General features: G+C 35.5%; 1 protein-coding gene across 6 annotated transcripts in view; it reads right to left on the bottom strand.

Annotated features, from left to right (window-relative positions):
- LOC127851064 (rho GTPase-activating protein 39-like) overlaps positions 1-13543 on the bottom strand; it is a 134825-nt gene that overhangs the window by 74179 nt on the left and 47103 nt on the right. For all 6 annotated transcript variants that reach the window (XM_052384541.1, XM_052384549.1, XM_052384520.1 and 3 more), the window contains exon 2: positions 10831-10932. In XM_052384541.1, the coding sequence (XP_052240501.1) occupies positions 10831-10932 (102 nt within the window). The remainder of the gene's footprint in view (positions 1-10830; positions 10933-13543) is intronic.

The following is a 13543-nucleotide window of genomic DNA, read 5'->3' as shown; positions in this document are numbered from 1 at the left end:
AATCAACCCAACTTTCATTAGAACAAATGTTCTAACCAGGTTTAATTAAGATTGTACCATAAATGTGACTTCTACAGAGTAAACCAGGTTTTACTATAGCCATATTAGGATAAAATGCCCTGCATGCCCCTCATGGCGGCCATGTTTTTCAACAGACTAGAACTATTTTCGAACTAATCCAAGATATCATTAGAACAATTGTTCTGAATCAAGTTTCAATGTGACTTGGACAGTGTTAACAAGGTTTAACAATAGCCATACAATGAAAAATTCCCCACCCCATGGCGGCCATGTGTATTAATAGACCGGAATCATTTTTGGACTCATCAAAAATATATTAAATGTGACTTCTAGTATGTTAACCAGGTTTAACTATAGCCATATTAGGAAAAATGTCCAGCCCCCCCTGAGGCAATCTTTTTAACCAATCAGAACCACTTTCGTAATCGTGCAAGATATCATTGAGACAAATCTCCTGACTAAGCCTCATGAAAATCAGACAATAAATGTGGCAATGCATATGTTGACGACGCACTAAGAATTGTTCCCGTAAATTGGAGAAACAGCATGCAACAATTGAAATTATGTAAATTACCGTGTGAAGTGAATAAGCTGTTCCTAGCATTATTTCCTCATTTGATGAATTCGCATTTCTGCTGATAATACGTTTCATTCCGTGGTGGCATAATTATGAAACGCATAATGCTAATTAAATACATAGTTTGTATTACTTGCACACCATATAGACAAACACATACAGTCCAACCCCTCTTAAGCAGCCAGTCAAGGGAAACAGCCAAATTGGCTGCTTAAGCCGGGTGGCCTCTTAAGAGGGGGTTTGGTCATAGGGAGTCTGGAGTTGATGAGTGCATGGCCAACTGTTCAATTTTTGTATAAACAAAATGGTAAATATGTGTACATGCACTAAACAATGTATAGACTTAAAATAATTTTATTTCTTCCTTTCTAAAATCAGCTATAAGACAACATTTTCATTCAAAAAAATATTCTATTCATCTTTCTAATCATCATCAATATCATCATCAGAATCAAGTCAATGAAAAAGAATCATTCTCATGATTCATTGTTTACACAATGCGCGTTGTATAGCCCAAATGCACTTAAGATGGGAACAGTTGTGAATAAGTTATGCGTGAATAACTCCCGTGTCACTATAAATCGATAATTTAATCGGTTTATTGCAGTTTTATGGCTTTGAATACCTACCGCACGAATTGGTCCCGACAGTGATCTCCTTCACGATAAAATCGTGGCCAGTTACTTAAGAGACTTATAATAGCAACCGGGTGTTATCCTCCTGGTAATCGTGCTTTTCATGCATAATATTATAAAAACATTTTTTCGCCGTGTAAAGGGTTTTATCAAAATTAATATTGAAATCATTGTAAATATAAAACAAATATAAATGTTTTGTTTTATTCCCAAATGAGAATAATAATTTGTAATCCGAAACACACTCCTGATTGTTTAATGTTAATGAGACGTTTACAAATTCTAGCATCGTGTATTTCCTTTGTCCCGACAAAAGCGCGCGAAAATTATGCACCAATGTACAATGTCACGCCATACCCATGGTTCGAAAGCATGCGTGTATTGATTTTTGGATAAAAACTTTGTAGCACAGATAACATGTAGATCAGTTGATTTCGGTTAAAAGTTTTGTTGTTCTTTTTAACTTTTAATTAGCCGATAATTGTCATAAATGTGTGCTTGAAATAGTATGAGCTACAAATAATAAATTATAAATTAAGAATCTCCTTTCCAGTAATAATAGGTGATATTCGCACGTGCGGAAACAAAAAGATCAAACGGTCGCATATTGCTTTTAACCCGATAATCCGCAGCTAATTAATTGCAATTTGCAAACTGGCTGTCAAAATGTTTATCACACATCACGCTTCAGTACTACAGAGCCTAAACCACAGACTGAAAGTATGTATCTATTTTTTCGCCGTTGCGTCTGTGTAATTTTGCCAATGTACATGACTGACTTACTTGCGCGTGACCACTCATATGGGGGGAATTTAACATTTGGGATGCAAAATTGCTGGCCGCTGGCTGGAGAAACGGGGTTACCGCTTAAGAGGGGTGCATTATATAGTGTTTATCGACGGTCGCGGCACAGACCGGTCGCCTACACCGGGTGACCGGCGATGAGGGGTGACCGGAAGTAGGGGTTGGACTGTATGTAGGTCTCTGCAGAACTTAATTGCCTCATTATCAGTATTGAATTGCAATCTCATCAACTAAGCTACAGGAAAGTATGGTCATTATTTATACATAACAATATTATATATAACCATAAAGACTTTTTCTTTCGAATACAAGTGAATAAACAAGAGATGTGTTTGTCAGAAACACAATGCCCCCTAATGCGCCGCTTTGATTTTTTTTACCTTTGACCTTGAAGGATGACATTGACCTTTCACCACTCAAAATGTGCAGCTCCATGAGATACACATGCATGCCAAATATCAAGTTGTTACGTTCAATATTGCAAAAGTTATGAAGAAGGTTAAAGTTTTGGTCAAAGTTTTTGGACACACACACGGACACATACAATGACAGACAGGCCAAAAACTATATACCCCCGATCTTTTGATCCGTGGGCATACAAATCATGCAATTTTCGCTTATGAGTCCTGCATGAACATGATCTGATGATAATTTTAATATTTAAGATAGTCTTTGGCACTAGAAGGGGTGTTGGCACGAAATAATGTTCTCCCTCAAATTGAAAGGGACCAAACTGAAATTGTTAATTGAAAAGCATATCACAATATACTATATTCCAAGTGCTTGTGATTAACCTGTTGACCACACAGTAATAGGATAGAAACATTTAGTGTACTAATTTCAATCTACCCAACAAAAAATAAAATCTGCACCTGCATTACCAAACCAGATAATCACCTATTCTTAATAACATACTGATGCCTTACTGATCAGTTGCAGGTGTGTAACCTCAGACTGATCGCCCTAGGGCTACAACACAGCAGAGTTGATTTGCAGACAAGAAAACTTGTATTAAACATGATACAATCTTCAAGCTCATTTTGTCTGTAATATCTGTCTTCAAGTGAGAATGTATATTTTTATGCAAACCATTGAAATGCCTGCAAACAGGTTGTGTTTGTGGTTTTGAACATTTTTTCAAAACCTTGTCTGATATTTACATGTAATAACAGATAATAATGTTTTAATAACTGTAATAAAATTCAGATTCATTCATATCAGCAAAGATGCACGTAATAACTTTCAGCCACAAAATGTTCACATAGCTCTACACATCTCCAATTTCGAAGAATCATAAAAAAGTTGGGGCACAATATGGCAGGGACATATTGACACTATTCTACATAAAATTGTGTCTGCTTAAAAAATCATATATTTGTAAAATCGTTAAGAAATATAATAATATAGGTCCAAACTGTCCCATGTTTGACCCCAAAACAAAAATCTTTACCTGTACTTATCCCCCAGACAATAAACCCATCTAAGCTAACAAAATACATAGACTTTGAGTAATTTTCGTGTAAGAGTTATACCTTTTGGTAATAGCATCATGACTTAAGTCATTGGAATTATATTTTATGCTTCTCCAAGATGTCAATATACAAGAGCGGCAGACAATAAATATTTAATAACATATATCATAAAAGATTTTATTGATAAAACATCAAAGAAAGGCATAACAATCTAGCCCTTAGAAGAGAGCACTTAACTAAACATTTGAGCAGATTGTTTTCAGTTCTGAGAGTAAATAAGCATAGGTCATAAAAGTAGAACATGGTGATGTATCTAGAGCATTACAAGTAGGTACATCTGAAGGGCCTAAAAATAATCAGCTAAAACTTGCAATAAACTATGTATTAATGATATTTATAGGACATGAACAGCTCATACAAAATCATGTATGGTTGTGTGTATTGGTTCATGAACTGTTTATGATCATAACATTCAAGAACAGATTATGTACAGTTAACTCAAACTGGTTTTTACTAGTTCATGAACTGGTTTCTGGAAAGTTTATGATTGCAAAATGAGACAATACATTTACCTAGCAAAAAGTTCAAAAGCTATTCACGAACAATGGTTCATGAACTGTTTATGAACATTTTTGAACTATTACAAAAGGACAAAATTATGTTCTTCAGCCATAATGAATGGAATTCATGAAAAGTTCATTAACTGTTTTTGTTTCAAGAACTATTCAAGATTTTGATTCATTTAATAGTAACAAAATTTTCTCACATCTTTCATGAATTGTGGTTGTGAACAATTCCTTCAACAACCTTGAGTAAGTCATGAACTGCAAGTATTCATTTTTCTATGGTTCAAAGGTTCAAAGTATCCTGCAGTATGAAGGGGACTCCTTTAAAAGGAACCTTTTAACAGATTTTGGCATGTATTGGAGTTTGCCATTACATGCTTTTAATTGATAAATGTAAACCCTGCATTATTACACTTTACACACATGCTGGAACTAAATAGGTCCAGTAAAAAGCAAGACTAGAATTAAAGAAAGAAAAAAAGTAATCCTTAACTAGGCTCTGACCACCAACCCTTGAGTACAAGACTAGCCCTAAAACCACTTGGCCATCCACACTAATACCAGGAATGGTGAATGTTATACTTTAGGCCATCCTTAAAAAATTGTTTGTTTTGCACATCCCGACCCAGGTAAATTTGTGTGGCTCGGTAGGTAGGGATTTTATTTTATTTTAGTTTGTTTTTTTCTGACATTGAACTCCGACATATACCAAACTGAAAGGTAATATCAAATAAAGCTCCAAGTCTTCTGCCTCGTGAAAGGAAATTGGTAAAGATTTTTCTGCACCGTCCGTATCACCGCATATGTATTCGTAAGTCTATTTTTTCTATAAAGAACTTCGAAAATATAATATAATCGACGAAAAATACTTTATCCGAAAACGACAGTCTCAAAAATTGTACGCATTTTGCACATGAAATAAAATGTGCATATCGTTTGACTACAGAAAATGAAAACAAGTAACAGGGCAAATACGTAATTAATATACTATGTGGTTGACAAATTACTTTACAATAGCATAGTTTGTGAGTAAAAAACAACAAAGTAATTATAACATTTTAATTTCAATCAAGAACAGAAAGGTGCAACATCTTCGACATGTAACTAATTATTTAATTATCATCCTTTAATTCAGATTGATAGTCAGTAGAAATTTGTAAAGTGATCAGCTTACAAATAATTTATTGAGTGTAAGGCTTCTTTTCATTTGCTAATTTTTTATACGACTTTTACCATCGGCCGTTATATTGTAGGCAGACGACAATATCAACTGTGTATTTCATTATCTGCGCATGAATGACCCAATATTACCCGCTGGCGAACTCAATGTTGATTGGCCAGCTACCATATGCGCTTCAAATTGTTCATGGAAACAAAGAGAAAAATAGTTTTCAAAAACACGCCGGATTAAAATGGCGGATGTTTTCAATGAAATTTAACGAGATTTAAGCATATTCGCAAATTATATTTTTCGTTGTGCTCAGGTAAGCAAACAAAAACAACTGCATTTGTAATGCTTTGTAATTTTCAAGTGTTTAAAGCATTAAAAAGTGCATATAACGGATATTTTAGAGCATGGAAAACGTTCAGTATTACTGTTTCCTCACATATGTCATTTGCGATTCTGTAAAAATTATTGTAAACATTGTCAATTTACCAAAACTTGAAAAGGTCCCTTTAAAGTGTGTTAGTTTATGTGTGGGAATGCCTTGCTACAGATTAAGCAGTACAAAAAGGTCAAAAAGTAATACCCCCACCTCCCAGGTAAAACTTTGCTTCATAATTAATCTCTCAGGGCGGACATTGAGGATAGAGACATTACCAAGGCATGACCTCATGAGCACATGCAGTAAAACCTCCCAAACATACAATAAACCCTTGACAACATTTGCTCAAAGAGTACTTCTTCTTAGCTTTTTTTCATTATCACTCAATAACAAATGGCACACAGGGTCTCCAGTAAATAACAATAAAGCTTATCGCTGTAAATCAGAATTAACCTGCCATGGGTGCATTTTTACTGAGATTAACTCATTTGCCTCTATCTTAAAAGTTTCTCATGGTTATCATTCTAACTACAGTGAGAGGTTACATTTGTCAGTGCTTTTTGTGTGGTACTATACAATGTATACCATGAAAAAAAAACTTGAAATCAAGTGAGCCCTGTTCTGGGAAATCTGGGCTAAATGCATGTGTGTAAAGTGTAATAATGCAGGGATGACTCTATGCATGTGTGTAAAGTGTAATAATGCAGGGATGACTCTTTCCCCTAAATGCATGTGTGTAAAGTGTAATAATGCAGGGATGACTCTTTCCACTAAATGCATGTGTGTAAAGTGTAATAATGCAGGGATGACTCTATGCATGTGTGTAAAGTGTAATAATGCAGGGATGACTCTATGCATGTGTGTTAAGTGTAATAATGCAGGGATGACTCTATGCATGTGTGTAAAGTGTAATAATGCAGGGATGACTCTTTCCACTAAATGCATGTGTGTAAAGTGTAATAATGCAGGGATGACTCTTTCCACTAAATGCATGTGTGTAAAGTGTAATAATGCAGGGATGACTCTATGCATGTGTGTAAAGTGTAATAATGCAGGGATGACTCTTTCCACACATGCATTACACCCTGGAGTTTACCCAGATCGTTGCTCAATGCATTTATAATTGATTAACTGTGCTGATACAAGTTTAATACAGTCTATCTATGAACAATTGCATGTTAGTCTTTCAATTTTGCATTTGCATATTATCACATTCAACAATATTCAGCCTTATTTTGTTTACAGTGCAAATGAATGGCAAAAACTGTTTCTTTCCTGTAGCAAAAAAAGATTCCTGCACTTTCAAACACAAATGACTGTGCTTGATGCGGGAAATTGAAAAGGAATATATTGAGCAACAAATACAAATGAGGATTTTGTATCTCGTTAAATCTATGCTATCATACCACATCTAGATTTGAAAGGTTGGCTTTGACTATAAGGCAACTGATTTTTTATGGGTTAACTTTATTTTACGAAATATTTTGCGAACTATCTGTTGAGTTTGAGTATTTTTTGTTACTTTAACTATACCTTGATAAGGGAGAATACTAAAAGTTACAGCTTGAACAAGTCTATGAAGTTATCTGCCCAAAACTTGTACACAAGAGAAGTAACTGTAACATAGCAGAAGGCAAACCCTTTGCAGTTGTTACCTCCCCTATACCATGTTAACCACTGCCATAACAGGTATACGGTTCTGGAGTAATTGCTAGTGTGCAAGCGTACACAATATAAAAAACTTTTTAATTGTACACATTTGAGACATTTTGAAGGTGTGTTAAAATTAAAGGAAAAAAAACAAAAAACAATTTTGGGGTTAATCACGTGATAGTCAAGATGGTGATACCCATGACTAGAGAGCTATTTTTCACCATTTTATACCCTTTATTACTTTTGTTTAATTTTTAAATACGCTCACTTTCCAGCTATATCAGTAAAGAGGTCATAAGCGTTTATTTCGTATAAAAATTCCCTTTATATCTGGAATTTACTTCCTGCAAATTTTCCGAGTGGAGCTGTAATTAGGTAATCCTTCTAAGGAATTTTCCAACAAGTAAAGACAATATAAAGAGCAAATATTAATACGAAATAAACCGTTGTAACATTATTGCTGATATGGCTGGAAAGTGTCAGCGGCAGTTCAAAAATGAATACAAGTAATTAAGGGTATAAAACAGCGAAAAATACCTGCCTCGGCATGGACGTCGCCATCTTGACTATCACGTGATTACATCCTCTGGGTAACAATAAAAATCGCCAATTGACCATACCTTTTTACAAGGGAAAGTCATTTCCTTGACAAAATAGCAAAAAATATACAGAATTTGATGATCAAGTAATAATTACTTTTGAATGTGCATGGAGATGAGAGTACTTTCTTTTGAACAAATCAAATTTAAAAGCATTAACATTACAAATGAACACAATGTTCAATACAATAAGATATGAGAAAGTTTATTACTATATCAAATATTTCGTTATAACGGCTGTGGTACACACAGAAAACCCTTAAAATGGTGGCCATCCAAAGCAAGTATTCCAACAAATCAATATCAGTTATATCCACTGTTTATAGTCAAGGGCAAATGCAGAATAATTATCAGGGCATCATCAACTTTCTCAATAGTAAACAATTTCCTTTAGGTCATGCAAACATGCGGAAGACTTCTTACAGAAATGGGAAAATGAAATCAAACAAGGTAAAAAGAATGGACAATTCAAACATTGCTGAACAGTGAACTCTCCTATTCTTAAATGGTCGAACAAGGAGTATTCAGTGACAAGATGCGTAGAAGTATGAAATCCTCATTGGCAATGAAATTAAGAAATGATAAAATAAAAATAATTTGACATAGATTCTGGAATGAACACTGGAATAAACTTTGCTTAAAATTAAATGAAAGCATGAAATCCAAAATGGCCGATGTAGCACATAACTAAATCCTTCATTTAAGCATTGAAGGACAAACTTTTAATTGAAAACAGCCAAGATTGCACAGTTCCTAGTGTCAACAGACTGATAAAAAAAATTCTTTTCTAATTTCACAATTACTTCTTGAGATGTATTGCAATACAATATCAAAGCTCCTTTTCCCTTCTGGCTGAACTGCATTTTAAGCAGATAAGAAAACGTAACTCTGTATAGTATAAGTACAGTACAAGAAGTAGGAGAGAGTTATCTCTATAAAAATGATAAAATTATAATGCAGGCCTGTTAACAGTCTAAGTTCCTAGCAGTCATTTTGGATTATATTGGTTATAATGTGACCATATTCAAGATATTTCTGACAGTATAGGACCGTATTTATTTTTAGTTAAATACATAGATAATTACTTTCTTGTCGAAAACAATGGAATTTTCTTTTTGAAAATTAAAAATTTTCAGGTTTAAATCATTAAATGTCCCTCAGTCATTTACATTTTTTTTGTATAACACACATTCCAAACAAGACTATCCAAGGCCATCTTTAAGGTTTTGCACATACTCCAAGATGGTGAAAACAGTTCACCAGGCAATGACAAAAGAAGGATTTTAATCAAACATTGCCGAAAAGTGGTCTCTATGCTTAGAAATCAACTTAGGAACAAACTTTAAAATGAGCAAAATAGAACATAAAGTTTCAATCACAAGTCATAACCTTCTTACCAGAGCATGTGAACTCCAAACCTGAACAATCATAGATAAGAGAACAACTATATTAAGGATGTCCACACTCAACATGGGTATACCATTTCTGAATCTAACTGTATAGCCTTAATACCAATAACAGTCCAACATTTTCTAGCAATTTCTTCATGGTAGTTCTTTAATCTTTGTTTCATGCCAATCTAAAATTTCTGGGTGATAATACATTGTCTCATTGCAACCTTTTCTTATGTTGACTGAGCTCTATTGGATTTATAACCACACAAACGGGGGGGGGGGGGGGGGGGGGGGGGGGCAATCTCAGGAAAATTGGGAAGGAACACTATTTCAAATAAACAATTTTAAATGTTATAACAAGATATATTCATCGGACCCTGAAATACGGGCTTCTAAATGATTAAAACTTTAAATTATATACAATAATAATTCTGATCAAATAGGGATCCAAATCGTATCCAAATTTTAGTCTGAGTAAAAGTCCTTGCCACAAAACATAAAATGTGATGCATACAAAAAAAAGTCATTATAATCATCTTTTAATTAATTTTGTTTCATACAGACTAAAACAAAGTCACCAGTCCGAAAAAAACAATGAAGTTCAAAGGACACTAAATACCCACAGAATGCCATGTCAAACCTAAATGAGTGTGCTCTGTGAAAAAGGGGTTTAATGCATGTGCGTAAAGTGTCATCCCAGATTAGCATGTGCAGTCTGCACAGGCTAATTAGGGATGACATTTTCCGCTTTATTACATTTTTTGTTTAAAGAAAGTCTCTTCTTGTAAAAAAAACAGTTAAGGCGGATAGTGTCGTTCCTGATTAGCCTGTGCACATTGCACAGGCTAATCTGGGATGACACTTTACGCACATGCATTAAACCCCCTTTTCACACAGTGCAGCTCAAATGTTATGGAGCCTCAGCTGCAATTCTACCATAATGACTACTATAATTGCTGCCAGCGACCTACAGGAGAAAACTATAATGTCCCAGTGGGGAGGCAGACTATTGTCTCCCTGTCAGTTCCTGTCCATCACAGATCACATGGGAACCAGACATTAGAAGTGCTACATATTGCCAACCACATGAGCTGTCACTCAGCCTTTGAAATACTGACTGTGTAAGTAGTTGGAACATATTATTTTACAGGACCGATCTTTGAAAACAATAAGTCAGTTAAATGGAAAACCAACTGCCTGGTAACAACTTTTAAAGGAATTTCTGACTCAATCTATAGTACCCCCAGTGCACCACTTTGACACAGGCATAGCAGCCCATCCCTTGGCAAGAGGGTTCAAGAGGGCACATAATGGATTGCACAGGCTAATCTGTGACAACACTTTATGCACATGCTTTAAACCCTCTTTTCACAGAGCACGGCTCAAATATATTCCACAGCAAAACATTCACAATCAACAGTGCATTTTTTTAAAGCAAATCTCAAACAGTGAACCCTTCAAATAAAACCCCTGGAAACAATGGTTACATCATATACAGTGTCCCTCCTTTAAGTCCATGAAAACATTGGCTACTGATATATGGTAAAGGGGAGAGAACTCACATTTTCACGCCCGGGGGTGGGTCCCACACACATTCGCCTGTGGTCAGGTTGGCGTACATGTGTTCACGGGTGCGGGGTTCGATGATCTCCACCCATTCCCACCTGAAACCAAATAGCAGCAATTAAACATCCTCTTGATAAAAAAATTGCCATTTTGGCAGTTGTTGATTTGCCATTTTGAAAATAACCAGTCCATCGTAACAGCTGAATGGACCTAGCAGTGGCCCACAAGAAACAATTGTCTAAAAAAATCATCAGTGTAAATTCAAAAATGGGTCTTATGAAAAATGTGGCCTGGGTAGCTCCAGACCAGTCTGCCAGGTTAGAAACTATTCTGTCATTCAATATATAGCATACATGGTAGCTCCTAATCAAGTGATTTATTTTGCCCAATAGGGAAAAGTACCAGTACCAACCCTAATTGGGAAAAATGTGCGTGAAAAACCCTGAAATTGGGAAAAATCGCATCAAATACTTAAAAATTGATAACAAAGTGTTGTCAACTTGTTAATATTATATTTACTTAGGTTCAAGCCCTAGTGGTGCATACAGAAACTAACTAAATGTGGCATTTTATTTAAAAAAAAAGAAAAGAAAACCTTCAATTGGGAATTTGTTTGACAACAATTGGGAATTTTGTAGTTTTTTCCTAATTGGGAAAGTGCCTTTTTCCAGTACTTTATAAAGAAGGAAAAAACTCGCTGCCTGACCAGACTGCATCAGACTGCTCTGAAGCTTCCCTGGCCACATATGGCATAAGACTGCTCTGAAGCTTCCCTGGCCACATATGGCATTAGACTGCTCTGAAGCTTCCCTGGCCACATATGGCATAAGACTGCTCTGAAACTTCCCTGGCCACATATGGCATAAGACTGCTCTAAACTTCCCTGGCCACATATGGCATAAGACTGCTCTGAAGCTTCCCTGGCCACATATGGCATAAGACTGCTCTAAACTTCCCTGGCCACATATGGCATTAGACTGCTCTGAAGCTTCCCTGGCCACATATGGCATAAGACTGCTCTGAAGCTTCCCTGGCCACATATGGCATAAGACTGCTCTAAACTTCCCTGGCCTCATATGGCATAAGACTGCTCTAAACTTCCCTGGCCACATATGGCATAAGACTGCTGAGACTGAAGCTTCCCTGGTCACATATGGCATAAGACTGCTCTGTAGCTTCCCTGGCCACATATGGCATTAGACTGCTCTGTAGCTTCCCTGGCCACATATGGCATCAGACTGCTCTGAAGCTTCCCTGGCCACATATGGCATTAGACTGCTCTGAAGCTTCCCTGGCCACATATGGCATAAGACTCAGTACAGCATGATGCTGCTCATATCTTTTCTGTAAAGAAAGCTTTGAAAGAACCAGTGTGAGCAAGCAATACTCAAAATGTTAGCTTCTAACCCTCTGACAGTCTAAGTAAGGGTCTGTTCTTATAAAAATATTTATATTGGTATTTCACAAACAGGTGATTTTATAAACCATCATTTTAAACTATTGTAATTTCTCAATACAATTTTTTAATGTGTAGCAATCTCTTCTGTCATAATAATGGTAATTGATTCCTGCAGCTTTACATAATCAACAACATGGATGCTTCTGTAGAAATTCCATATTGAAATCGATTAAATAATTCAACACTAAAAGTGTGCCGAAACAATATAAAGTTACTCCAGAAACAAAACATAAAGGCATCAGACCACATTGCAGGGTCCTAATGAATTCTTTTAAATGCCAGAAGTACCTAGACCAGATGCAAAATACCCCTTGGGATGACTTGTCTCACAGTTATCAACACTCATCACCATGTTGGAACAATGGCCATTACATGGAGAACAAACACATGGTGCTAACCTGACCTAAAAATGTATGTGAACACTTTCCAATAAAAGATTCTATTTCATTTATTTTGTTCTTCAGATATTGTGAATGCTCAAACCTAAGTTCCTATTTTGTTCCTCAGGAATTATTTATAAAATAAAAATTATGAAAAATGACATGGTACTGCAAAAGATCAATTCTCTCCTTGTTAAGGCTAAAATTTACACATTGAATTTAAAAGATTGTATACAAAACTACCGATTTTATTTGAAATTGGTTTCCTGAAGAAACTCAGAAATATGATTTAAACACATTCGAAGAATTTTCATTTATAACTTTACACATAACTGTTTAGTGAACCATTGAATACCCAAAATATACAAATAAGCCATGGGAAAATGGGGCTTAATGCATAAGCATAAAGTGTCATCCCAGATAAGCCTGTGCTGTACACACAGGCTAACCAGGGAAATACTTTCCACCTAAACTGGATTTTCCCTCAGAAAGCATTTAATTTAAACAGAAAATACAAGTGAAAATTGTCTTCCCTGATAAGCTAGTTAGTCCCTGATTGCACAGGCTAATTTGAGACGGCACCTTACACATGCATTAAACCCCGTTTTTCCAGAGCAACGCTCAGTTATAAGGAAGGAGACTTCTTGCTAAGTATGAATCCAGCAATTAGGTTCATTTAATTGGACTGAGCTACTTTACAATATCTCTATGAACAAAATACTGCACCACACAAATACAGTTAATTTTAAATGAGTTGAGTAATTGCACTCCTTAAAGGGATCTTTTCACGCTTTGGTAAATTAACAAAATTGAAAAAAGTTGTTTCAGATTCGTAAGTTTTCGTTTTAGTTATGATATTTGTGAGGAAAC

The sequence above is a fragment of the Dreissena polymorpha genome, chromosome 1 (genome assembly GCF_020536995.1).
Source record: "Dreissena polymorpha isolate Duluth1 chromosome 1, UMN_Dpol_1.0, whole genome shotgun sequence".
Taxonomy (NCBI): Eukaryota; Metazoa; Mollusca; class Bivalvia; order Myida; family Dreissenidae; genus Dreissena; species Dreissena polymorpha.
This window is presented reverse-complemented; position numbering and strand designations above follow the sequence as displayed.